The 24,412-nt window shown below is 54.3% G+C and overlaps 1 protein-coding gene across 1 annotated transcript; it reads left to right on the top strand.

Annotated features, from left to right (window-relative positions):
- The first annotated feature begins 8,305 nt into the window (after nucleotides 1–8,305).
- KLHL21 (kelch like family member 21) lies at nucleotides 8,306–22,143 on the top strand. Its single transcript, XM_005656009.4, has 4 exons — nucleotides 8,306–9,401; nucleotides 12,576–12,981; nucleotides 17,458–17,530; nucleotides 18,940–22,143. The coding sequence occupies exons 1-4, from the start codon at nucleotides 8,381–8,383 to the stop codon at nucleotides 19,231–19,233; spliced, it is 1,794 nt and encodes a 597-aa protein (XP_005656066.2). The 5' UTR covers nucleotides 8,306–8,380; the 3' UTR covers nucleotides 19,234–22,143.
- The last annotated feature ends 2,269 nt before the right edge of the window (nucleotides 22,144–24,412 follow it).

The following is a 24,412-nucleotide window of genomic DNA, read 5'->3' as shown; positions in this document are numbered from 1 at the left end:
CAGGTGTGGCCCTAAAAAAACAAAAAAAAAAAAAAAAGAAGAAGAGGAAGAAGAATTTTTTCGTAATAATACTGACAACAGAGCGCCTATAATTCAGAGACCTGTATTGGACCACTCAGTCACACTAAGAAAAGATAATTCCAAACTTGGATTGTGTCACAAGACAGTGGTAACTCTTGCTTAGAAAAGATATACAATAGTTATTTCCTTTTTTTGTTTAGTTGCACTTGTAGCATATGGACATTCCCAGGCCAGAGATCCAACGCGAGCCCCAGCTGCTGCAACACTGGATCCTTAACCTGCTGTGTCACAGCAGGAACTCTTCCAGTAGTTGTTTGAGTACTTAGTAAACTGTAGGGGTTTTTTTAATAATGTTTTATTTTTTCCATTATTGCTGATTTACAGTGTTCTGTCAATTTTCTATTGTACAGCAAGGTGACCCAGTCACACATACGTTCTTTCTTCTCACATTGTCATGCTCCATCACAAGTGACCAGACATAGTTCCCAGTGCTATATGGCAGGATCCCATTGCTTGTACATACCAAAGGCAAGAGTTTGCATCAATTAACCCCAAATTCCCAGTCCCTCCCACACCCTCCCCCTCCCTCTGGGCAAACACAGGTCTATTTTCCATGTCCATGCTTTGCTTTTCTATGGAAAGGTTCATTTGTGCCATATATCAGAGTCCAGATGTGATATCATATGGTATTTGTCTTTCTCTTTCTGACGTACTTCACTCAGTATGAAAGTCTAGTTCCATCCATGTTGCTGCAAATGGCATTATTTTGTTCTTTTTCATGGCTGAGTAGTATTCCATTGTGTATATGTACCACATCTTCTTAATGCATTCATCTGTTGATGGACATTTAGGTTGTTTCCATGTCTTGGCTATTGTGAATAGTGCAGCAATGAACATACGGGTGCAAGTGTCTTTTTCAAGGAACGTTTTGCTGGATAGATGCCCAGGAGTGGGATTGCTGGGTCATATGGTCGTTCTATATTTAGTTTTCCGAGGTGCCTCCATACTGTCTTCCATAGTTGTTGTACCAATTTATATTCCCACCAACAGTGCAGGAGGGTTCCCTTTTCTCCACACCCCCTCCAGAATTTGTTATTTGTGGAATTATTGATGAGGGCCATTCTGACCGGTATGAGGTGGTACCTCAGAGTAATTTTGATTTGCATTTCCCCAATAATCAGTGATGTGGACCATTTTTTCATGCGCTTATTGGCCATGTGAACCTTAGGTTTTAGTGCACAGAGTTGACCTGTACTGCCTGGAGTACTCTGTCTCCTCGCCTCCACTCCAGTGAACCAGAAGAGTTAATGGAGGAAGACCTACTTTGTGTCTCCTCCCTGTGATTTCCCTTAGAAATTTATCCCTTTGGAGGAAGTTTAGATGTTAATATCTACCATCCCTTCCCTAGACTCCAAAAGGACTAGAGGAGTCCCTGGCATGGCTCAGAGGTAATGACTCTGACTAGTATCCATGAAAAGTCAGGTTTGATTTCTGGCCTGACTCAGTGGGTTAAGGACCCGGTGTTGCCGTGAGCTGTGGTGTGGGTCACAGACACGGCTCAGATCTGGCATTGCTGTGGCTGTGGTGTAGGCGAGCAGCCACAGCTCTGATTCACGCTCTAGCCTGGGAAATTTCCATATGCCTCCAGTGTGGACCTAAAAAAAAAAAAAAAAAAAAAGGAAAAAAAAAAGAAGAAGGAGGAGGACTATGACACCAATAATTGACTGAAATCCAATAGCCTAATATGACATGATAATAATCTAAATGCCCATCAACAGATGAATGCATTAAGAAGATGTGGTACATATACACAATGGAATACTACTCAGCCATGAAAAAGAACAAAATAATGCCATTTGCAGCAACATGGATGGAACTAGATTCTCATACTGAGTGAAGTACGTCAGAAAGAGAAAGATAAATACCATATGATATCACTTACATCTGGAATCTAGTATACGGAAAGAAACTCATGGACATGGAGAACAGACTTGTGGTTGCCAAGAGGGAGGGGGAGGGAGTGGGATGGACTGGGAGTCTAGGGTTAATAGATGTGAACTATTGCCTTTGGAGTGGATAAGCAAAGAGATCAATGAGATGCTGCTGTGTAGCACAGAGAACTGTATCTAGTCACTTGTGATGGAACATGATGGAGGATAATGTGAGAAAAAATGTATATGTATGTGTGACTGGGTCACGTTGCTGTACAGTAGAAATTGACAACACTGTAAACCACCTATAATGGAAAAAATAAAAATCATTAACTAAAAAATAATAAACAAATAAATCCAAGCTTTGGAATTACAAAAAAAAAAAAAAAACCAGCATAATATGTAGCTATGGGAATACTAAAATGAGTTTTGGGGTTTGTTTTTAATCTTTTTGGTGGCACCTGGGGCATGCGTAAGTTCCTGGGCCAGGGATCAAACCCACGCCACAGCAGCAACAACACTGGGGTCCTAAACTCAGTGTGCCGCCTGGGAACTCCTAAAGCCAGTTTTTTTTCTGTATGACAGGCTCAGGTTTCTTCAGTATATTCAATGTATTTCTCAGGTATATTGTACTGCTTCTGGGCTACAGAGGACAAATCTGGAATCCCATGATGAATGCAAGAATACTAGCCACAGTTACCAAATCCTTGTTTTCTGCTTAAAAAAAAAAAAAAAGAAACACCTGCTGCTGAAGGCTAATTCTCAGACGACTATAGTTACTCAAGAAAGAGGAAGAAAAAGCCAACATTAGCACAGGTTGTGACAAGTTTTAAAATACTAAGAATACCATGGTTTCCCAGTAAGTAACTTGAGAATGTAGTTATTTTAATTGGGTTACCAAATATAGCTTCACCTTCCTAAATCTCACTAGCGACACTGCATTCACTTGGGGGAGAATTCAGGAAAGCTTTCTGGCTCCCATTTTAACTCTGTGCTTGACTGTGGTTATGAAAATGACCAAAGTTTATTTTTCCTGGAATTATTTTTTGGTGTTGCACCTTTTTGTTTGCTTAATAGCATATGCTTCTGGATTCTTATGCACATTTCTGCTTTCTCACCTCTGTTTCCAGAAGAGGAAAATAAGTGAAAATCTTCAAAACTATATTGTTTTCGGAGTTCCCGTCGTGGCGCAGTGGTTACCGAATCTGACTAGGAACCATGAGGTTGCGGGTTTGATCCCTGCCCTTGCTCAGTGGGTTAACGATCCGGTGTTGCTGTGAGCTGTGGTGTAGGCTGCAGACTTGGCTCTGATCCTGCGTTGCTGTGGCTCTGGCGTAGGCTGGCAGCTACAGCTCCGATTCGACCCCTAGCCTGGGAACCTCCATATGCCGCGGGAGCAGCCCAAGAAAAGGCAAAAAAAAGACAAAAAATAAATATATATATATATATATATATATATATTGTTTTCAACTTTTAGTACCTTGACTATGTTATGAATATAGGTGTGAATAATTTTAAATCATCAATAAATAATTGCTAACCTTGCTACTGTCATCTTTGCATATGGTGAGGAGAATAACCCATGAATCCAATTTCTCGTGTTACAGTTCATACAGGTAAAATATAACCCTAACCCTAACCCTAACCGGCTAACACTATGTGCCAAACTAAATGTTTTTACTTGCAATATGTCATTTATATATAATTACGCACTTAAGGACTTCCCGGCACGGCTCAGTGGTTAACAAACCTTAATAATATCCATGAGGACGTGGGTTTGATCCCTGGCCTCGCTCAGTGGGTTAAGGATCTGGCGTTGCTGTGAGCTGTGGTGTAGGTCGCAGATGCAGCTCTGATTCAACCCCTAGCCTGGGAACCTCCATATGCTTTGAGTGTGGCCCTAAAAAGACAATAAATAAATAAATAAATAAAGCACTTAAATACTGTAACACTCCCACTCCTTAGAGGAAAAAGTTTATGTGTACCAAGTGCATTACAAATTACACCTTAGGCAGTCCAGAATCAGAAAAATCAGTATAAACAGGAAAAAGATGCAATTTCTTTTTGACTCTATAAATATCATGGTCTATGTTCCTATGTGTTCTCAAAGAAAAGGAAAAAAAGGAAGTAACAGCAGTTTTTTTGTGTTTTTTGGTATGTTTGTTTTGCTTTTTAGGGCTTCTCTGGCAGCATGTGGAAGTTCCCAGGCTAGGGGATAAATCGGAGCTACAGCTGCTGGCCTACACCACAGCCACAGCAACGCGGGATCCGAGCAGCGTCTGTGACCTACGCCACAGCTCACAGCAATGCCGGATGCTTAACCCAGTGGGCAAGGCCAGGGATCAAACATGCAATTTCACAGTTACCAGTCGGGTTCATTTCCACTTCGCCAGGACAGGAACTCCTGGTAACAGCAGTTTTTGAAATTATCTTGGTTACCTCTTGGCCTGCCTGCCTACTATTAGAATCCAAATATCAAAATTAAGGTTTTCATTTTTTTAATGATAGCACCTGTTTTGTTGTTGTTGTTTTTGCTTTTTAGGGCCGCATCTGCAGCATATGGAGATTCCCAGGCTAGGGGTTGAATCAGAGCTGTAGCTGCCGGCCACAGCCACGGCCAAAGCAACATGGGATCCGAGCAGCATCTGACACCTACACTACAGCTCACGGCAACGCTGAATTCTTAACCCACTGAGCGAGGCTAGGGATCAAACCTGCATCATCATGGATCCTAGTCCAGTTCATTAACCGCAGAGCCACGAAGGGAACTCCCCACTATTTGTTAAATCACATTAAGTTACATTATTACAGAGTTACTTGCAGAAGGACCATTTCATGATCTTAGAAGATATATGCTTCTAAAACTTTCAAGGCTAGGAAGTCCCGTCGTGGCTCAGCGGTAACAAATCTGACTAGCATCCATATGCCCCAGGTACGGCCCTAAAAAAGACACACACACACACACACAAAACAACAACTTTCAAGGCTCAAGTTTTGTCTTTAAATAAATTTTCCAGGGGATCCCTGTTTGGCACAGTGGAAACAAATCCGACTAGGATCCATGAGGACGTGGCTTCCATCCCTGGCCTCACTCAGTGGGTCAGGGACCAGGCATTGCCTTGAGCTGTGGTGTAGGTGGAAGACGCTGCTGGGATCCTGTGTTGCTGTGGCTCTGGTGTAGGCCGGCAGCTGTAGCTCCGATTTAACCCCTAGTCTGGGAACCTCCATATGTGGTTTTGCCTCCCCCCACTAAAAAAAAAAATAAAGTAAAAATACATTTGCCCACAAACCGTTCTTTGTGGGCTAGAGTTAACACCTTCCTCACCAAACACTGGTGTTTCCACCAGGCCAGTGTTGGACATCTGAGAAATTTAAATTCCCTTAGTTAATACAGTGTGCTGACTGCATCCACCACGTCATGTGCACTGAATGAATTTCTCACATCCCCCTTTTGAACTCATGAGATTAATGAGCAAAAAAAAAAAAAGCAACTCAATAGCATGCTTGGGTTAGCAGGTTATTCAAAATTCCAAACACGGCTGATAAATAAATCTGTTCCTTTCTCTTATCACCACATTCCTTTATTGACTTAGATACACATGGCTGCAAATGCTCTTCTGTGAGGTCTAGGATATTCATAATATACTTTTTTCTCAATAGCTGAATTTTTAATTTTATGGTGAACTTTTAGTGTTTCTTTAATACACGGATTTTATCTGTGAGGTTTAGGATATTCATAATATACTTTTTTCTCAATAGCTGAATTTTCAATTTTATAGTGAACTTTTAATATTACTTTAATACACAGATTTTATATGTTTAATCGAGAAAGACAGGAAGCAAACCTAGCCACCTAGAGAAAATGTTATCTGCACTATTTTTTTGGTAGGCATATGAACACGTATAGCAAACTGGGTTTACTATGACTAATGAGATTTTTTTCTAGATATTGTGACATGAACATCTTTTTTTTCTTTTTTTTTTTACATCTTTCCATTTCAGTAGATATCCACATCATCATTCTTCAGAGGGAGGCTGAACATGAGTCAAATGCCCCTGTTGTTAGGAATACAGAAAACTGAACTCTGGTCCTTACCTCTAGAAACGTCAGTGATTTAAATAAAGATCTGCTTCAAGCCAGGTGGCTGAGTTCTGACCTAGAGGCACTGTAGTACTTTTCCCTACAAAATCCCACTTCCTGGCTCCTCAGACTTTCTTGTCACAAAGCCTGAGCTAGGAAGCTTATTGGCCCGGCTCCTGGGCCCAGGAATGCTGCCGCTGCCATTAATAGCTGTGTGAACAGTCCATCTATGGGCAAGAGGCAGCCCGCCTGGGTACCTGAATGTCTCCGACTTTGAGCTGTGCGTCCCGTGCTGCAATTTAGACCCAGATTCCTCTTGAGGCAAGATGATGAGAGACTCGTGAGCAGAAGAGAAGGTCTACCTTTCTCCTTTCAGAGGTGGAATAAAAACATGTCTTCTCCAAAGGCTGTGCTGACTGAGCTGGAACCAAGAAATGACAGCAACTCCCGGGGTGCCCGTCTGCCCTGGGACACACGTGGGTGTGAGCAGAGTGAGGCTTCCATCAGGAATGTCTTTGCCGGGCTTACAGGGCAAGGGTGGGGGCTATCGTATAACAGAAACCCAGGCTTCATCTGCAAAACAAGTGCGACAAGGGTTTTCTTTTTTTCTTTTTTGGCTGCTCTGTGGTTGATGGAGTTCCAGGGCTCTGGATCAGATCCTTAACCCACGGTGCCCGGCCAGGGATCCAACCTGTATCCCAGCGTTACAGAGACACCACAGAGTCCATGAAGCCACATCAGACACTCCTGGAATAAGGGTCTTTTCTGAAATTGAGCAAAACATACATTAAACTAAAGAAAATAATGGCTTTCAAGTGAGAGAATTTTTTCATATGGTTTCATTGAAAACACAGCCCGGGTTTTGTATATATTGGAACCAGAGTAAGGAAGATTTCTTTCTTCACCCGCAAGTGACTGTGACATATCTGAGCAGCCATATCCTCTGTTTTTTGGGGGGTGGTTTTAGTGGGGGGTTTTTTGCTTTTTTTTTTTTTTTAAGGGCTCTACCCAAGGCATATGGAAGTTCCCAGGCTAGGGGTCAAATCAAAGCTGCAGTTGCCAGGCTACACCACAGTCACAGCAATGCCAGATCCCAGCCACGTCTGCCACCCACACCACAGCTCAAGGTAATGCTGGTCCTTAACCCACTGAGTGAGGCCAGGGATTGAACCCGTGTCCTCTTGGATACTAGTCTGGCTCCTATCCCACTGAGCCACAAGGGGACCTCCAATATTCCCTGGTTTTTAAGGTAGTCCTCTGTTTGACCTTGAGCTGAGGCCCTGTGCCCCACCCCACCCCCGCCCCGCCCCGCCCCCACCCCTGAACCCAGTGCCCCTCTCATGAAATAGGACAAAGTGCTGTTTTTCCCCAGAATTATTTTCTGGTGCTTCAGCTTTGTGTTGAATTTTTATACTCTTACGAATTTTCATGGGTTTTTCCTACACTGTTTTCTGCCTTCCCCACTTCCATTTCCCGACCAGGAGGCCAGCGTGACATAATGCAGCCAGAGCAGGCCTGACCCCCTTCAGAGGGCAGCTCAGGAGACTCAAAGAGTCGCTACAAGTCGGAAACGAAAACTGCGCGCCTTGCGTGCTGACGGAACTTAATGACCCAGTCGGTCAAGTTCGAACCTCCTGCAGGAACATAGCGAGGCAGATTCCTGGCATCTGGTCCCATGTCGCTGACGCGCCAAGGAAAAAGCGTCCCCTAAAAACCTCACACTTATTTATGCTTTTGGTCCCGAAGTGAAAAAAATTCTGTCGTTTGAAACCTGTCCTGAGATAGGGTTAACTAGCAACGCTTGGAACTAGTGGAATCCAAAAAAAAAAAAAAGTCATTGTCCCCAGTCGCCCTGGGGCGGTTGGGAAGTCTGGCGCGAAATGGGTGCCTTCGCTTCCCGGCGAGGGGCTTTGTGGGTGGGTGATGGCAGGCCCTGGAGGCCCCGGATCCAGCGCACAGCCGCCCCTAGGAGAGGACACTTGTCACTCGGTGTCCCTGGCTCAGGCGTCGGCGGGAGGCTTGCAGGAAGCCCCGGAAGGGCGGAGAGGGGAGGCGGCGCGGGCGGCGGTGACTCAGCCTGGAGTATGCGGGCGGGAGCGCGCGAGGGGAGGCGAGGCAGCGCGCTCCGCAGCGCGCGGGGCGGGAGGCGGTGCCAGGCTCGCAGGGGTTAATTGGGCGGTGCCGTCGGCGCCCCGCCCCCGCCCGACCCGGCCCCCTCCCCGGAGGCCGAGGCGCCCGGCAGTATTTATAGCGGCGGCGTCCAGCGTCCAGCGTCTCTCCCGCTGGCCCCGGCCGCGGCCTTCCCGAGCAGCGCGCGCAGCGGCCCCGCTCCCCCCGTGAAGGCGCCATGGAGCGGCCGGCTCCCCTGGCCGTGCTGCCCTTCTCGGACCCCGCGCACGCGCTGAGCCTGCTTCGCGGCCTGAGCCAGCTCCGCGCGGAGCGCAAGTTCCTGGACGTGACCCTGGAGGCGGCGGGCGGGCGCGACTTCCCCGCGCACCGCGCCGTGCTGGCGGCCGCCAGCCCCTACTTCCGCGCCATGTTCGCGGGGCAGCTGCGCGAGAGCCGCGCTGAACGGGTGCGCCTGCACGGCGTGCCGCCCGACATGCTACAGCTGCTGCTCGACTTCAGCTACACGGGCCGCGTGGCTGTGAGCGGCGACAACGCCGAGCCGCTGCTGCGCGCCGCCGACCTGCTGCAGTTCCCGGCCGTGAAGGAGGCGTGCGGCGCCTTCCTGCAACAGCAGCTCGACCTGGCCAACTGCCTGGACATGCAGGACTTCGCCGAGGCCTTCAGCTGCGCGGGGCTGGCGAGCGCGGCGCAGCGCTTCATCCTGCGCCACGTGGGCGAGCTGGGCGCCGAGCAGCTGGAGCGGCTGCCGCTGGCGCGGCTGCTGCGCTACCTGCGCGACGACGGGCTGTGCGTGCCCAAGGAGGAGGCCGCCTACCAGCTGGCCCTGCGCTGGGTGCGCGCCGACCCGCCGCGCCGCGCGGTGCACTGGCCCCAGCTGCTCGAGGCCGTGCGCCTGCCCTTCGTGCGCCGCTTCTACCTGCTGGCTCACGTCGAGGCCGAGCCGCTGGTGGCCCGTTGCCCGCCCTGCCTGCGCCTGCTGCGCGAGGCGCGCGACTTCCAGGCGGCGCGCTACGACCGCCACGACCGCGGGCCCTGCCCCAGGATGCGCCCGCGCCCCTCCACCGGCCTCGCCGAGATCCTCGTGCTCGTGGGCGGCTGCGACCAAGACTGCGACGAGCTGGTCACCGTCGACTGCTACAACCCGCAGACGGGCCAGTGGCGCTACCTGGCCGAGTTCCCCGACCACCTGGGCGGGGGCTACAGCATCGTGGCACTGGGCAACGACATCTACGTGACGGGTGAGTGGGCCGGGGGATGGTCAGCAGGACCCCCTGGGCTGGCCGGACACCCGGCGCACCTGGGGAACCACATCCACCTGCAGGAGAACCCACAGCCCCTGGAATCCCGGCCCCGCACCTGGGCTCAAGCAGCCGCTTCCCTTCCCCTCCTCCACCCCCAGGCTGGCACGCGGGTGCGATTCCAGGGTGATACTTAAGACAGAGAAGAAGAACCCCTTGTGTGAGTTAGGACAAGCTGCTGTTTGTGGGTCCTCCCCACCCGCAGGGCCTGCCTGGAGAGCCTCCCTCTTGTGGGGAGGTGCCCCCATTTGGTTGGAAGCTACAGGAGCAGTCACGCTGCACAATGAGTGCTTTCTTTTGCTCCCTAGGGAATCCGGGGACAGGCCAGGGACTGACGCCCTGTGACACATCCCCTCTCCCCCTTCGGCATTTCTCCCTCACGTCTGAGCAGCACAGGCCTCCTGACACCCTCACTTAGTCACCAGTGACAGCATTCCCTCGGCCCTGCACCTAGGCCCAGTGCAGCGGGTCACGTGGTGTTTAGGCTGCTGCCTGCTCAGCGACTGTAAACAGAGTCACATGCTAAGAGGTTTTCTTCCAGTTAACTTGGCCCAAACCCCAAAACTGTGCCGAGTCATGCTGGGCGGGTCCCAGCCCGCCCCAGTCCTGGGCATCGCCCGCATTTTTTGTAAAAGATGAATCCCGGTTCAAACAGGAGGCCACCGCCTCGCGTGGGCCGAGGAGGGGCGGTCTGTGGGACGGCTATATAAGGAAAGATCCCGACTCAGGGCCTGCGGGGCTGGGGCTGGATCAGGCAGGGAGACGCTGGCTGGGCCATCACAAGGCCTTGTCCAGCCTGGCACATTCAGGAGAAAACCACCTCCCGGACGCACGCTGGTACTCTGTGGGGCTCTGAGCTGACGGGTGGGGCGCGTCCCCGCCTAAGGACTGGCTTGGCTCTGCGGCCACAGCTTCCTTGGCCCCCAGCTCCAGGTCCAGCCTCTGCGGGAATCTGCTAGAATCAGTCCCTTTCATCTCAGGTGGGCCCTGTGTTTGGGAACCTTCCTGCCTGCCTCCCCCCCACCTCCCCCACCCATCACCACAGAGGTCTGGCCTGTGAACTCCCAGAACTGGTCCAACTCGCCCCGGCTTCGCACACCCTTCCATAAATGTCTCAGCTGAGCAACTAATCCTTTGGGTTTAAGACAGGTGGCTGGGTCCTTCCCTACAGCTGCCTGTAGGGAATTTCATGGGGGCGACAAAGTGGCTTCAGCTGCCTTTGCCGCAGTTTTCCTTTAGAAGGAAGAAGCAGGCAGAAAGGACTTACCAAGGACTTTGTCCTGTTTCTAAAAGCCTAGGGCAGTGAGCCAGATAGAATGTCAGCCTGCTTGGCTCTGTCCTGTGGCCTCGGCCATGGGGCAGGGGGGAACACAACCCCCAGGGTCTTGGGGTTCCTTTACACTGGGAATTCAAACGTCCTAGTTTAATCGATGGTTTAATGGATGGTTACAGCCAGCACTGCTGGGGTTTGTTTGGTGGGTTGGCTGGTTTTTAGCTCCTTTTTGAAATATAGTCAGAAAAGTATACATCGTACTTGTCCAGCTTGATGAGTTTTTCCAAACCAAACATGTCAGTAACTTGCACATAAATCGGAGTTCCCGTTGTGCCTCAGCGGGTTATGAACCTGACTAGGATCCATGAGGATGTGGGTTCCATCCCTGGCCTCACTCGGTTAAGGATATGGCGTTGCCACAAGCTGTGTCGTGGGTCACAAATGCAGCTCGGATCTGGCCCTGCTGTGGCTGTGGTGTAGGCCAGCAGCTGCAACTCTGATTTGACCCTTAGCTCAGGAACTTCCATATGCCGAAGGTGTGGTCTTAAAAAAGAAAAAGCAGGAGTTCCCGTCGTGGTGCAGTGGTTAACGAATCCAACTAGGAACCATGAGGTTGCGGGTTCGATCCCTGGCCTTGCTCAGTGGGTTGAGGATCCGGCATTGTGGTGAGCTGTGGTGTAGGTTGCAGATGTGGCTTGGATCCCGCGTTGCTGTGGCTCTGGCATAGGCTGGTGGCTACAGCTCCGATTCAACCCCTAGCCTGGGAACCTCTGTGTACCACGAGTGTGGCCCTAGAAAAGGAAGGAAAAGAAAAGAAAAAGCAAAGAAAAAAAAACCCCTGCACATAAGGAAATACAAGCTCTGGAGTTCCTGTTGTGGCTCAGGGGGTTAAGAACCCACCTTGTCTCCATGAGGATGTAGGTTAGATCCCTGGCCTCATTCAGTGGGTTAAAGATCCAGCGTTGCCTCAAGCTGTGGAGTAGGTCCCAGGCGCAGCTCGGATCGGGCATTGCTGTGGCTGTGGTGCAGGCTGGCAGCTGTAACTGATTTGGCCCCTAGCCTGATAAGTTTCATATGCCCCAGGTCCAGCTCTAAAAAAAAAGGAAAGGAAGAAACACAAGCCCAAAAGTCCACTCGTCGCATCACTTTCTGGTTTAGGTTCTTGCCTGCGACGCGTTAGATTTCCTCTCCCCTCATCCTGGCACAGCTCTGGTTAGAAGATGCACAGGAAGCCTAGAATTTGGTGAGCAAGTCCCCGGGCACCCTCCCCTATGCTTTGTGGCTTCCTGGGAGCGTGGGTTCTAAGATTTGATGCCCCAGTCCTGTTGAGGTGTTTGACCGGGTGTGGGGGTCCAGACTGAGGTTGCTGTTTACTTAGAATTGCGGCCCCTGGGCCTTGGCTCAGCCCACAGAGATTTGGGTGGTGTGTTTTTTGTGGCCTGAGGCTCGACCATCCTCCTGGACTGTGGTCAGCGTCATTGTCTGAGCCCTAGCATGGAGCCCCTGGCCTGGGCCTCGGGGAGAGAGGATGTGTGCTTTGGTTTGGTTTGGTTTTGGCCACGACATGCAGTGGCCTGATGTGTGATCTCAGTCTCCAGACCAGGGATGGAGACTTGTTCATCACCACAGGCTTTAAGTGGTGGCACAGTGAAAGCGCTGAGTCCTAACCACGAGGCCACCAGGCAACTCCCGATGTGTGTTTACATGGAGGCGGGGGACGGGGGGGGTGCATTGCATTCCTCCCCCAGGAGATGCCCTCTTGGAAGTTCAGGGAGTCACTAGGGCGTGACTCGCCCCGGGTGGGCACAGGCTGACTGTCTGCCCGTTGTGCACCCCCACAGGTGGTTCCGATGGCTCCCGGCTCTACGACTGCGTGTGGAGGTACAACTCGAGCGTGAACGAGTGGACGGAGGTGGCACCCATGCTGAAGGCCCGGGAGTACCACAGCTCCTCCGTGCTGGACGGGCTGCTGTACGTGGTGGCTGCCGACAGCACGGAGCGCTACGACCACACCACCGACTCCTGGGAGGCCCTGCAGCCCATGACCTACCCCATGGACAACTGTTCGACCACGGCCTGCCGCGGCCGCCTCTACGCCATCGGCTCCCTGGCCGGCAAGGAGACCATGGTCATGCAGTGTTACCACCCGGACACGGACCTGTGGTCGCTGGTGGACTGCGGCCAGCTCCCGCCCTGGTCCTTTGCCCCCAAGACGGTCACTCTGAACGGACTCATGTACTTCATCAGGTGAGTCTCCAGGGGCTGAGGCTGATGTGTGATTTATTTTGTATTTTATTTTATTTTATTTTTTAGTTTTTTAGGGCTGCACCTGCGGCCTACGGAGGTTCCCAGGCTAGGGATCTAATGGAAGCTGTAGCCACCGGCCTACGCCACAGCCACAGCAACACCAGAACCGAACCGAATCTGTGACCTACACCACAGTTCATGGCAGCACCAGATCCTTAACCCACTGATCGAGGCCAGGGATCGAACCCGCAACTTCATGATTCCTAGTCAGATTCGTTTCCGCTGCGTCACGACAGGAACTCCAGCGCGTGATCTTTTTACCAGGCCTTGTGCTGAGCACAGCACCCCTGGTCTCCCCATTTCACAGGTGAGGAAGCTGAGGCCACAGGGGGGGCTCTGAGGCGGGGTCCTTCTGACCTGCAGCCTTTGTTCTGCCCCCATGTCTTAGAGCGGTTTCCGGGGCCTCTGGGGACCCTATGTGTCTCAGGGGGCCCAAGGGAGCCGGGTCTTTTCAGAGAAGTTTTTGAGAGTCATAGATGCCCAATCAGTTGTGTCTCTAGCAGGACTTCACCTGGGAGGTCCCACTGAAAGCTCTGGTCGGTCTCACGTGGCGTTTACTGAAAGGAACCTGTCCCACCAGAGAGGGACTTTGAAGCTTTAAGACCAGAGGAGAACATTCTGGACATCTGAGTTGTTGGTTGCGGGGGCGGGGGCGGTCTTGGTAGAGGGACCTTTTCCTCCCTGGCAGGTGGAGGGATCACCCCGTGCCCCCTGCGGAAAGCAGCACTTTTCACCTTCAGCGCGTTCCCGTGGGTTCTGTCTAATCCCTTTCTGCCGGGCCTGTTGGGGTCCCTGATGGGGGGCCGAGGACTGCCTGCTTTGCGGGCATTTTCGTGGCTGATCCCCGTGAGATGGGCACCACGCTGGTCCCCATTCCACAGGTGGCGAAGCACAGGCTAAAAGGGGTGATAAGGGACTTGTTCGCAACCACAGGCTTTAAGTGGTGGCACAGGGTTAGAACCGAGGCCATCCAACCCTGGTGCCATGGGCTGTCACCACATCATGGCCTCGCTGGGCCAGGCTCGGAAGTGGGCAGCGGGGATGGATGGGCAGCTGATGGGACACCAGACGTCTGTGGATCTTGATGACGTGTCCCAACCAAATGTCCCCTCCTGATGGGCCCGGGGGCATCCAGGGAGCTAGGAGCCCCTGCCTGCTGCTCATGGCCTCTGCGTGTGTGCGTGTGTGTGCACATACACACATGCTGGTGGGTGTGTTTTTCTGCTGCTCCCCTCCCTGGCCCAGAGCCTGCCTGAAGCTATGGGACCTGGTGGGAAGGGTAAGGCGTGAGCAGCCATCCCCCTCTGTCCCCTTTCTACCTGAGCCTTTTTTTGGGAGAGGGGGCACACTGGTGGCATGGGGAGGTTCTCGGACCAGGGATCGAACCTGCATTACAGCAGCGACCCTGGCCACTGCAATGACAGTGCCAGATCCTCCACCTGCTGAGCCACATGGGAACTCCCCATCTGAGGCTTTGAATTGGGAACCTCAGGGACAAGGACAGAGTGCTTCTCGGCCCACCCCCCTCTTGCCATCCGAGCTGAGCTGGCCCTTGTCGGCCTCTCCCCTGACTCGAGGCTCCCGCTCAGGCTTTCTGGGAGAACATATTTGGAACAGAGGTGGTGTTGCTTGTCACGCAAGTGGCCAAGGGGCCAGGCCTCACCATGTCCCAGGAAGCCAAGGTCTGCTCCGAGAAAGACCCAGAATCCCAGCCAGCTCCCGATCCGGTTATAAAGCATCATCTGACTCTTCGCCCAGCTCTCCCTCCCCCAAGTCGTGGTAATGTCTTCAAAGAGGGGGTGGCGACGGCTATAAATACAACTTCGGAGACTGCCAGAGCCTTGGCTTCGGCCCCTCCTGCTACTTCCAGGCTGGACGCCTTTGAGAACATCCTCCCCACCTGCCACCCTGCGAGACGTGCCCAGGACTGTGCTTCTGCCTCCGTGGAGGGAAGGGCCCTGGCCTTCCTCCTCCTGGTCGGTGTTGCTGGTCAGCTGCTAAAGCACCCCTCATGCAAATGGCCGGGTTCCTCCCAGACCCACTGTTAGACTCTGTACAGGTTCTCTTGAGCCACGGGGTGGCCAGGGGAGGTGGGTTCAGCTCTGCTCGTGTCCACCCCCGCTCCAAGCACCAAACCTGACCGAGAGAGTGAGCCATCTAGAAAGGCAGCCCTGGAGTTCCCTTGTGGCACAGTGGAGTGCTGTCACGGCAGCAGCTCAGGTCGCCACTGTGGTGCGGGTTCAATCCCTGGCCCTGAAATTTCTGCATGCTGTGGGTGTGGCCAAAAAAATGTGCTGTATTAAATATAACAAACAAAACATTAAAAAAAAAAAAAAAGTAGGAGTTCCCATTGTGGTTCAGCAGGTTAAGAACTCGACAGAGTTTCTGTGAGGATGCGGCTGGGTTAAGGATCCAGTGACAAGCTGCAGCATAGGTCACAGATGCTGCTCGGATCTGGCATTGCTGCGGCTGTGGTGTAGGACGGCAGCTGAAGTTCCTGGAGGACCCCTAGGCGGGATACTTCCATATGCCGTAGGTGCGTCCTTCAAAAGAAAAAAATAAATAGGGAGTTCCCGTCGTGGCTCAGTGGTAACAAACCTGACTAGGATCCATGAGGACGCGGGTTTGATCCCTGGCCTTGCTCAGTGGGTTAAGTATCTGGCATTGCCATGAGCTACCATGTAGGTCGCAGATGTGGCTGGGATCCCACATTGCTGTGGCTGTGGTGTAGGCCAGCAGCTGCAGCTCAGATTCAACCCCTAGCCTGGGAACCTCCATATGCTGCAGGTGCAGCCTTAAAAAGACAAAAAAGAAAGAAAAGAAAGAAAGGCAGACTCTTTGTCCTCCAGGTGAGTCGTGGGGGCCTGGCCTCGCCTGAGAGTGTGGGCAGCGCAGGGGGTGCCTGGGTCTCATGCCCTTGACCGTTTGTCTCAGAGCCAACCCTGTTCATGCACTTTGGCCCTTCAGCCACTCCCCTGCTCAGAATGCCACCTGTTGGGGTAGCTCCTGTCCAGAAGGTGCTGGAACAGGGAGGCACCCCCTGATGCGCGAGGGCTCAGCCGGTCTGCCACTGCTGTCCCCGGCTGCAAGCAGTGGCTGGCGGAGAGCCGCCTCCAGCCTGGCACCTTCTGGCTGAAGCTTCTCTCTAGGGGAAGGGCAGCCAGTGCATCCCCAGGTTCATTATCCTCACCCTGGCCACCAACCAAGTGGTTTCTACATTCTGAAGTGGTTGCAGGAAAAAAAAATAAAATAAAAGCCAGAGTAATATTTCATGATGTGCGAAGAGTTATGTGAAATTCAAATTTGCGTCCACAAATAAGACTTTGTGGGCAGGCAGCCAGCCCCTGTGTTTATACGTCTGGCTGCTTTTGTTCCCGGCGGCAGCCTCAGGGACCTGCTGCAGAGGCCGTCGGCTCTAAAGACCTAAAGTATTTCCCGTCTGGCCCGCCTGCTGACCCCTGACCTGTCAGCATCGATACTGTTACTGCTGCTGTTTGGGGGATTGTGTCTTTGCTTTTCAGGGTGGTGCCTTTGAGCCTTTTACTGCAGGGGTCAGGAGCGTGTCAAACAGGACTGAAGGATGCTGAGCCCAAAGGGAAGGACGGGGGTGGTGTCCTCATTCCTGTGCCTGTGGCCATCCTGCTGGTCACCCAGGACACAGCACTGAACGGGATCGGGGGGGCGGCCAGCAGCAGCAGTGGGGTCGTGGCCGAGGAGTGGTCCAGGGCACGTGGGAGTGTGCGGTGGGGTGGGAGCCCTGGCCTGGGCTGGTCAGCCGTGGAAAACACAAGTCCACGTCAGAAGGATGAGTCAAGGAGTTCCCGTGGTGGCTCAGTGGTTAATGAACCTGACTAGCATCCATGAGGACGTGGGTTCGATCTCTGGCCTCGGTCAGCGGGTTAACAATCCGGCGTGGATGTGAGCTGTGGTGTAGGTCGCAGGTGTGGCTCAGATCTGTGGTGCAGGCCGGCAGCTACAGCTCCGATTGGACCCCTAGCCTGGGAATCTCTATATGCCATGGGTGCGACCCTAAAAAGACAAAAGACTTAAAAAAAAAGGCAAAAAGAAGGGTGAGTGGAGATTCGGGGGTGGGGGGGCGTGAGGTTGAAGATCTGAAGCTCGCCTGCGGGACCACGGCGAGGGGGCGGCCACATTGGTGCAGGACTGCAGGGAGGGCTTGAGAGCCCTGCTCTTTGGGTTTGCAGAGCAAGGCTGGGTTCTGGCTTCAGATCCCAGGCCAGGTAGATGTAGGGGCTGGGAATCAGCCTCTGCGCACCAGAGGTAGGGTCCCACTAGCCAGTGGAGCTCCCAGGAGCATCCCAGAGGTCCCCAAAGGAGAGGACCCCCCTCTCTCCAGGCCTTCACCTCGGGTGCGTCCTACTCACTCTGACCGGCTCTTCCCTCTCCCTGCCCCAGGGACGACTCGGCTGAGGTGGACGTGTATAACCCCGCCAAGAACGAGTGGGATAAGATCCCGCCTATGAATCAGGTAAAGCTGCAGGCGTGCCAGCCTTGGGAGACCGGGCTCTCCTGGTTCGCAACCAGTGGGTCCGCTTAAGTATTTGGGAGACCGTCCTGGGGGGCAGGGCGCTTACCTGGTGTTACCTCACTGCACAGAGGGCAGCTCTTGTCCTCAGCTTGTACTTGGGGCGGAGGGGGCGTGTCACTGAAACAGAGATGCCGGGGTCACACAGCTTAGTGGGTTCATCCATTCGGAGGAGTGTTCATGGAGTCCCTGCTGTGAGCCAGGGCACTTGCTGGGGAAGTGTTCCCCCAAGAGATGCAAGTGCAAAGGCCCTGGGGTGGTGCATACCTGGTGCTTCATAGCAAGCCCTCAGCCTGGTGTGGCTGGAGCAGCCTGAACGAGGGGACCCCAGTGGGGTGAGGTCAGACAGGGACATCTTGGGGATTGTCCTTGGGGATGCATTTATTGAGCACCTGCTGTGTACTCACACTGCTGCTGCCTGATGAGGGTCTCTCCTCGCTCTGCCTGTTGAGAAGAGGGTGTTGAGTGTGACAGTGTGATGGCGCTGGGAGGGCTCAGTGGCATTTGGCCACACGGGCAGTCTCCTTAGTCCCAGGTAGACCTCCACCCCTGCCCACATCTTTATTTTCTACCTTCCTTCAAAGTTCTACACCTGGAGTTCCTGTTGTGGCTCAGCAGGTTAAGAACCCGACTAGTATCCATGAGGATGTGGGTTCGACCCCTCGCCTTGCTCAGTGGGTTAAGGATCCAGCATTGCTGTGAGCTGTGGTGTAGGTCACAGATGCGGCTTGGATCCCGCGTGGCTGTGGCTGTGGTGTGGGCTGGCAGCAGCAAATCTGATTCAACCCTGAGCCTGGGAACTTCCATTTGCCGCAGGTGTGCCCCTAAAAAGCAAAAAAAAAAAAAAAAGACCCAGATTTCCAGGCCTGCTGTCGCGATAGCTCTGCATGGCAGGTGTCCCAGTTTCCAGGGTCACAGCTTACTTGGCATCCTCGCTTTTAGGAAATGCGACAGTTTCTCCCCATCACGAGCTCCACATACTCGGTAGTGATTTGGGGAAAGATGGCGTAATCTCGCCTCACAGTTCAGGGCCCAGGCTCGGGATCAAGTCCCAGCTCTGCCTCTGGCGGCCACGCGAGGCTCAGTTTTCCATCTCTCGGATGGGAGGACACTCAGGCCTGCCGACAGGGCCGATGGCTGCTCAAAGGGAGACCACCTCGGCGGCCCCCTGACCACCATAGAGACCTCGCTTCCTAGCCGTGGTGTTGGAAGGGCCTTGGCCCGTCCTGGAGTGTGCGGAGGGCGGCTCCCGCATCGCTTCCAGGAGGTGGCAGAGCCGCCCCTCCCGAGGGCCCCAGGCTCCTTCCGCTGCCTGGCAGCCAGCCTCCACTCACGGCCCCCCTTGCCGGCAGGTGCACGTCGGGGGCAGCCTGGCCGTCCTCGGAGGGAAGCTCTACGTCTCCGGAGGCTATGACAATACATTTGAACTCTCCGACGTGGTGGAGGCCTATGACCCGGAGACCCGGGCGTGGAGCGTGGTGGGGCGGCTCCCGGAGCCCACCTTCTGGCACGGCAGCGTCAGCATCTTCCGCCAGTTCATGCCCCAGACGCCCTTGGGAGGACGCGGCTTTGAGCTGGACGGTGGCGGCAGTGACATGGACGTGGGCCGGCCCCGGCCACCGCAGAACCCCGCCGAGCTGCACTAGCCCCGGCCTGGCCCGGGGAGGGCCTCAGTGCAGGTAACCCGGCACCTCTGGGGGCCGCAGCCGTTTCCTTCCTGCACAAGGACAGGTTGGGCTCAATGGGTGCAGCGCGGGTTCAGGGGCCACCGGGCCAGCCAGTGGCTCTGACACCCGGCAGGTTTCTGTGCCTTTAGAGCCTGAGTCGCAGCTGCTGGGGCCCAAGCCCGTCGTGAACGCCCCACCCCTGGCCCAGGAAGAGCAGCCTCCCTGCCAGCACGTCTCTGGCTCCAGCAAGTCCCCTGTCACCTTACCCATGCAGCGCATGCCCCTCCTGCAGCCACCACCTGTGCCTACTTGCTCCCCTATCAGGAGAGGGGGGCCGCTTCTGGAGTACCAGCAGAAGTGGAGGGGTCCTTCCAGAAATCTGGGAGTGGCCTTGGCCTCACCCTGCCTTCCTCCAGGCCCTGTTGTCCCAGGGCATCGAGGAGGGCTGCAGTGGGGTGGGGTCCCCAACTCCACAGCCAGTCCTAGACACCTGGCAGGCCAGCTCCCCAAATGGAGAGGGTCTGCCTGCCAGCCCCCCGCCCCCGCTGGGGTCTCACACCACAACATCCCTCAAGGGTGAACCTCCCGGGGGGAGCTCAGACGTGGGGGCGCAAGGCCGTGGGTCTGGACAGGGGTGTGGCCTTCAAGGGGGCCCAGAGGGACCTATGGAGTGTTTTCTGTCTCTGGTGGACCCGGGCTGAGGCAGGTGCTGGTGTGTCCCCCCCGGGCTTGGGGGCATCTGAGACCTTCGTCCCAGGCCAGCGCAGGAGAGGATGCAACCTGTAAGTGCAGGGTTGTAGCTTTCCCCTGGGGGAGGCCCTGGGACTTGGTCGCTGCAGCCCAGGCAGGCAGCTGCAGGGCCTTTGCTGCTTCTCCAGGAAGCCTGGGGCAGGGCGGCCTCAGTAGTTGGTTGCAAAGTTTCAAACATCACTGGCCTTACCTTCAAAGACAGGGAGGCAGCTAGAAGCAGCATCTGCTTTGTTTGAGTTTTGTTTGTTTGTTTGTTTTTTGGCTGTGCCAGGGATCAAACCTGAGCCACAGCAGTGACGCTCTGAGTCCTTAACGGCCAGGCCATCGGGGAACACTCAGTTTGGGTTTCCCTCTACCCCAGTGCCGCTTCTGAAGCTCTCTGCAGGTGAGGGATGCCTTAAGCTCCTAGGAGGCCCAGCTTGTCTGGGCAGGTGGCAGGAGCTCCTCGGAGACCCCATAACCGGTGTCCCTGGTTTTCTCTGAGGAGTGTGAGCGTTTCAGTATATTGGTGGTTTTGTCCCCCCAAGGTCCCCAAAGCAGCCTTTGCCTGAATTTGTCCTCCTTCCCTTCCCAAGGGGGAGGTGTTTACATTTCCCCCGTTAGATACACGTTCATTTGTCCTCACCAAGAAGAAAAACGTTCTCATCATCACTGCATAAATGGCACCTAAAACCCTTTCATTGACCAGAAGCCTTGTGGCCTTTGGGGCTGCCGGGCGGGGCCCTGCCTTCCCTCCTGTGTCCCTAGAGGAGCCCTGGTGGGTATCATCACTATCAGGTCAGCGTCTCGCTCTGGAACCCTCACTGGAGCAGCCTCAGCTCACAGCTAGCCTTTCTGGTCCCTTTGGGTCATGGCTCACCCGGCCACTCCCGAATGCCCTGTGTGGCTGGCATGGTGGGAACGCAGGGCTCGTGGGAGGGGTGGTACTTACTGCCTTAGACCTTGGCCAAGGTGGGTGCTGTGCCCTCTGCTCCCTTGGGCACCCTCCCCCCAGGATGGTCACAGCCCTGGACACTCCCTCTCCACAGCCTGCACTTCACTTCCCAGGGGTAACCGAGACCTTTTTCTGGCCCAGGTTCCCTCTTGGCAGGCCAAGCCCATCCAGAGCTTATCCCCTCCCTGGGGAGGCCAACCCAGGTGCCTTTGCAGGCCTGATGGCTCGTCACCCGAGGGCTGCACGAGATTGATGGAGCCTTGAGTATGTATGTACCAGTCACCAAGCTCAGCCCCAGACTCCCCTGTGTGGTGAGTGCGACCTGTCACACAGAGCGATGTGTTACCTGCAGTGACAGGTCACCTGGGGGCCTCCCAGGGGACAGCTCTGGGCCTGGCCCTCGTGGGAATGAGTCCCTGCGCCTTTGCTGGGCTGTCTGTAGAGGGCCTGGGTGGCCCGAGGAGGTAGGACAGGGCGTGGAGCGGTCACCTGGTCACTGGAGCGCCCCACCTCCCTGCAGGTCAAGGGCGTGGATTTCCCGCAGATGCCGACTTACGGGCAGAACTTTCTTGCTGGGCCAAGGGGGCTGCAGACATTCACGTTTCCCTCATCTAAACCAGCCTGTGTAGCCCGCTGCAGCGGTTCTGGGCAGCGCCCAGGGCCAGAGCCTGGGCCCCGGCCTTTGTCTGCTCTTCCTTGTATGTTGGTCCTTCACCAGGCCCCACTCTGGCGGCTGCTCAGCTGGTGGTCAGTTGGGTGGGGCCGGTGAGGTTCACGCTCTAGAAAGACGAAGGTCCCCACCACCCAGACCCATCTTTGGTGGTTGCTCGCTCCTCGTGGGCACAGGTTCTGGGCTCCCATCATCACGCACATGTCTGTGCACGGACAGGCTGGGCCAGCAGCAGAGGCGTTCTGTTGGATGGACACAACTTTTTCAGTCTGTGGCAAAAGCTAAGTTATGAAAATTCAGTGACTAATATTTAATGCTGATCTACTGCTATAAAGATTCTATATTTATATGACTTCAGAGACTCATGGACTAGGACACCCTCCCTGCAGTGTCCAATACCCAGTGCCAGCCCCTAAGGATGGGGCAGATGGGCGTATTTATTTGTCCGTTCTGTAGGCTTCCATGTCCAGAATCCTGTTGAAGGGTTTAGGATGCCTTCAATATGTAACTTTTTGAAATAAAAATATTTCCTATACATTTGGTGTCATTGCTTCTGTCCTGCCGCGGCTGTGTCTTGGAACTTAGGCGAGGCCAAGTGCTGGGTGGAGGGGGAGCGAAGGCGCATTAAGGAGCATACTTAGTGCGCCTTAATCATTGGGGCTGGCCCTGTGCTAGCAGGAAACGGGGAGTGATTGGAGCACCCAGGGCTCATGGGAACGGTTCTGGGGGCGAAGATTTTCAGGCTCTTTCTCAACTTGATTGCTACAAGGCAGGAGGTGGTGGAAAGATGAGGCCAATCCCCAGAGATGGGAGGCCTCCCTTCGCCTGCTCCTAAGCTGTTTCCAACCTCGGCACCGCTTCTTGCCTCATATAGAGGCCCCTGGGAAGAACCATGATGCTCACATCCTGCACATCTGCAGAACTCACTGAACCCAAGGGAGTGGCCAGGGCTGGGCTGGGAAGGGGGCCTTGTGAGGCCACAGTGTGCCCTGGTCCCGGTGCCAGGTCTGAAGGATCTCAGGACTATCCTGCAGTTACAGCACTTGAATAACGGCGTCAGGAGTTCCTGTTGTGGCGCAGTGGTTAACGAATTCAACTAGGAACCATGAGGTTTCAGGTTCCATCCCTGCCCTTGCTCAGTGGGTTAGGGATCCGGCGTTGCCGTGAGCTGTGGTGTAGGTTGCAGACGCGGCTCGGATGGAGCATTGCTGCAGCTCTGGTGTAGGCCGGCGGCTACAGTTCTGATTAGACCCCTAGCCTGTGGCCCCAGAAAAGACAAAAAGACAAAAAAAAAAAAAAAAAAAAAAAACTGATCATTATTCCCTATAGTATAAAATAATAATAATAATAATAATGGCTTCACCTTTGAGCTCCCTAGTGGTTAAGGAGTAAAGGGAGAGGGATGGGTGGTTTAAAATGGAGTTCTCCTCAAACCCTAGGAGGTCCCTAGCATAGAGTAGAGCTGGTGCCTCGGGAATCCTCCAGTGATGAGGCGTGAATGGCGCCTGACACTTCTTGGGGGTGACAGTGTCACCAACTCTGATTCTTCATCTACTCCATGCCAGGCAGAGCAGAAGCACTTACTTTTTTATGTGTGTGTCTCTTTTTAGGGCCACACTCACAGCATATGGAGGTTCCTAGGCTAGGAGTCTAATTGGAGCTGTAGCCGACAGCCTACACCAGAGCCACAGAAATGCCAGATCCTTAACCCACTGAGTGAGGCCAGGGATCGAACCTGCAACCTCACGGTTCCTAGTTGGGTTTGTGAACCACTGAGCCACAACAGGAACTCCACTTACCTCTCTTGATGGACAGCTGTAAACATGCAGATTCTTTGACGCCCCTCCCATGGAGAGGTGGGGTCTCTGTCCCCTCCCCTTGAATTTAAGGAACGTTTTGGTGACTGCCAAGACCAACCTAACATGGCACAGGTGGCACAGTGACACTGACTCACAAAAAGGCCTTGCAGTTTTGGCCTGTTGGGCCATTTGCTCCCGGCACCCTGCCACCCCATGCTGTGAGGACACCCAGGCAGGCACCTAAGTGAGACATCTCGAGAGCAGCCCCTCCCCGCCCGGGCTTGGGTGGCCTGTTACCCAGCAGTGACACTGGAACAGGCTTCCTCGTTGGATCCTCATCTATGGATCTGTACTGCTCCTAATTCCATTAAACGTCAGGAAGGGAAGCAGCGAGTGATGGCTGCCCCGGGTCACAGCTAAAAGAAAGGAGCTGGGAAGGAGTCGATGCAGGCAGTTGGCCGCCAGCGCCCACACGCACTTCTTCCCCAGGCCAAGGCCCAGGACTTGGGGACCACCAGGGCCTTCTGCCATTCTAGGCCTGGCCAGGCCTGTGCCCCAGGCCTCCTGGACCAGCCAACCAGGCTTCACCTCAGGGAAAGGTCCTGTCCGGGGCCGTGCTGCCAGCCCAGAGCCAGCACACGCTCAGCGGCAGGCCCAACCCTCCTCAGGCCCCAGATCCAATCAGCCGCACACAACCAGGCCCCTGGCTTTGGTCAGGCGCCATCCTCGGGTGCCCTGGCCAGCCTGGTTTGACGGCAGAGGTCGACTTTGGAATCTGACCCTCAGGAGCTGGCAGCACCACAGCTGCGCTCTAGAGGCACTGCTGCTCCACCCGGCCACCCATTCCGGGTTCGAAACCCAGACAGGACGAAGATGAGCTTGTCCCAGGCGGGAGGCTTAGCCCCTGCAGCTCCCGCCCACGGTTCACTCAGGTGAGGTCTCCCTGCATTGGGGGGCTGCTGGCTGAGCTCCGAGGGGCCTGTTTCTCCTGCAGGACACACAGGA

The sequence above is a fragment of the Sus scrofa genome, chromosome 6 (assembly GCF_054392235.1).
Source record: "Sus scrofa isolate SSC_HxYL_T2T_F1_AM1 chromosome 6, Sscrofa_HxYL_maternal_Yorkshire_Landrace_v2.0, whole genome shotgun sequence".
NCBI classification, from domain to species: Eukaryota; Metazoa; Chordata; class Mammalia; order Artiodactyla; family Suidae; genus Sus; species Sus scrofa.
Note: the sequence above shows the minus strand (reverse complement) of the source record. Positions and strands in the feature narration are given on the sequence as shown.

What these genes read in the sequence shown, in the direction of transcription:
- KLHL21 (XM_005656009.4), top strand. Translation starts at nt 8,381, where the DNA reads ATGGAGCGGCCGGCTCCCCTGGCCGTGCTGCCCTTCTCGGACCCCGCG. An exon ending in CAACGACATCTACGTGACGG is followed by an intron (nt 9,402 to 12,575) that starts GTGAGTGGGCCG and finishes GCACCCCCACAG; the next exon opens with GTGGTTCCGATGGCTCCCGG. An exon ending in AGATCCCGCCTATGAATCAG is followed by an intron (nt 17,531 to 18,939) that starts GTAAAGCTGCAG and finishes CCTTGCCGGCAG; the next exon opens with GTGCACGTCGGGGGCAGCCT.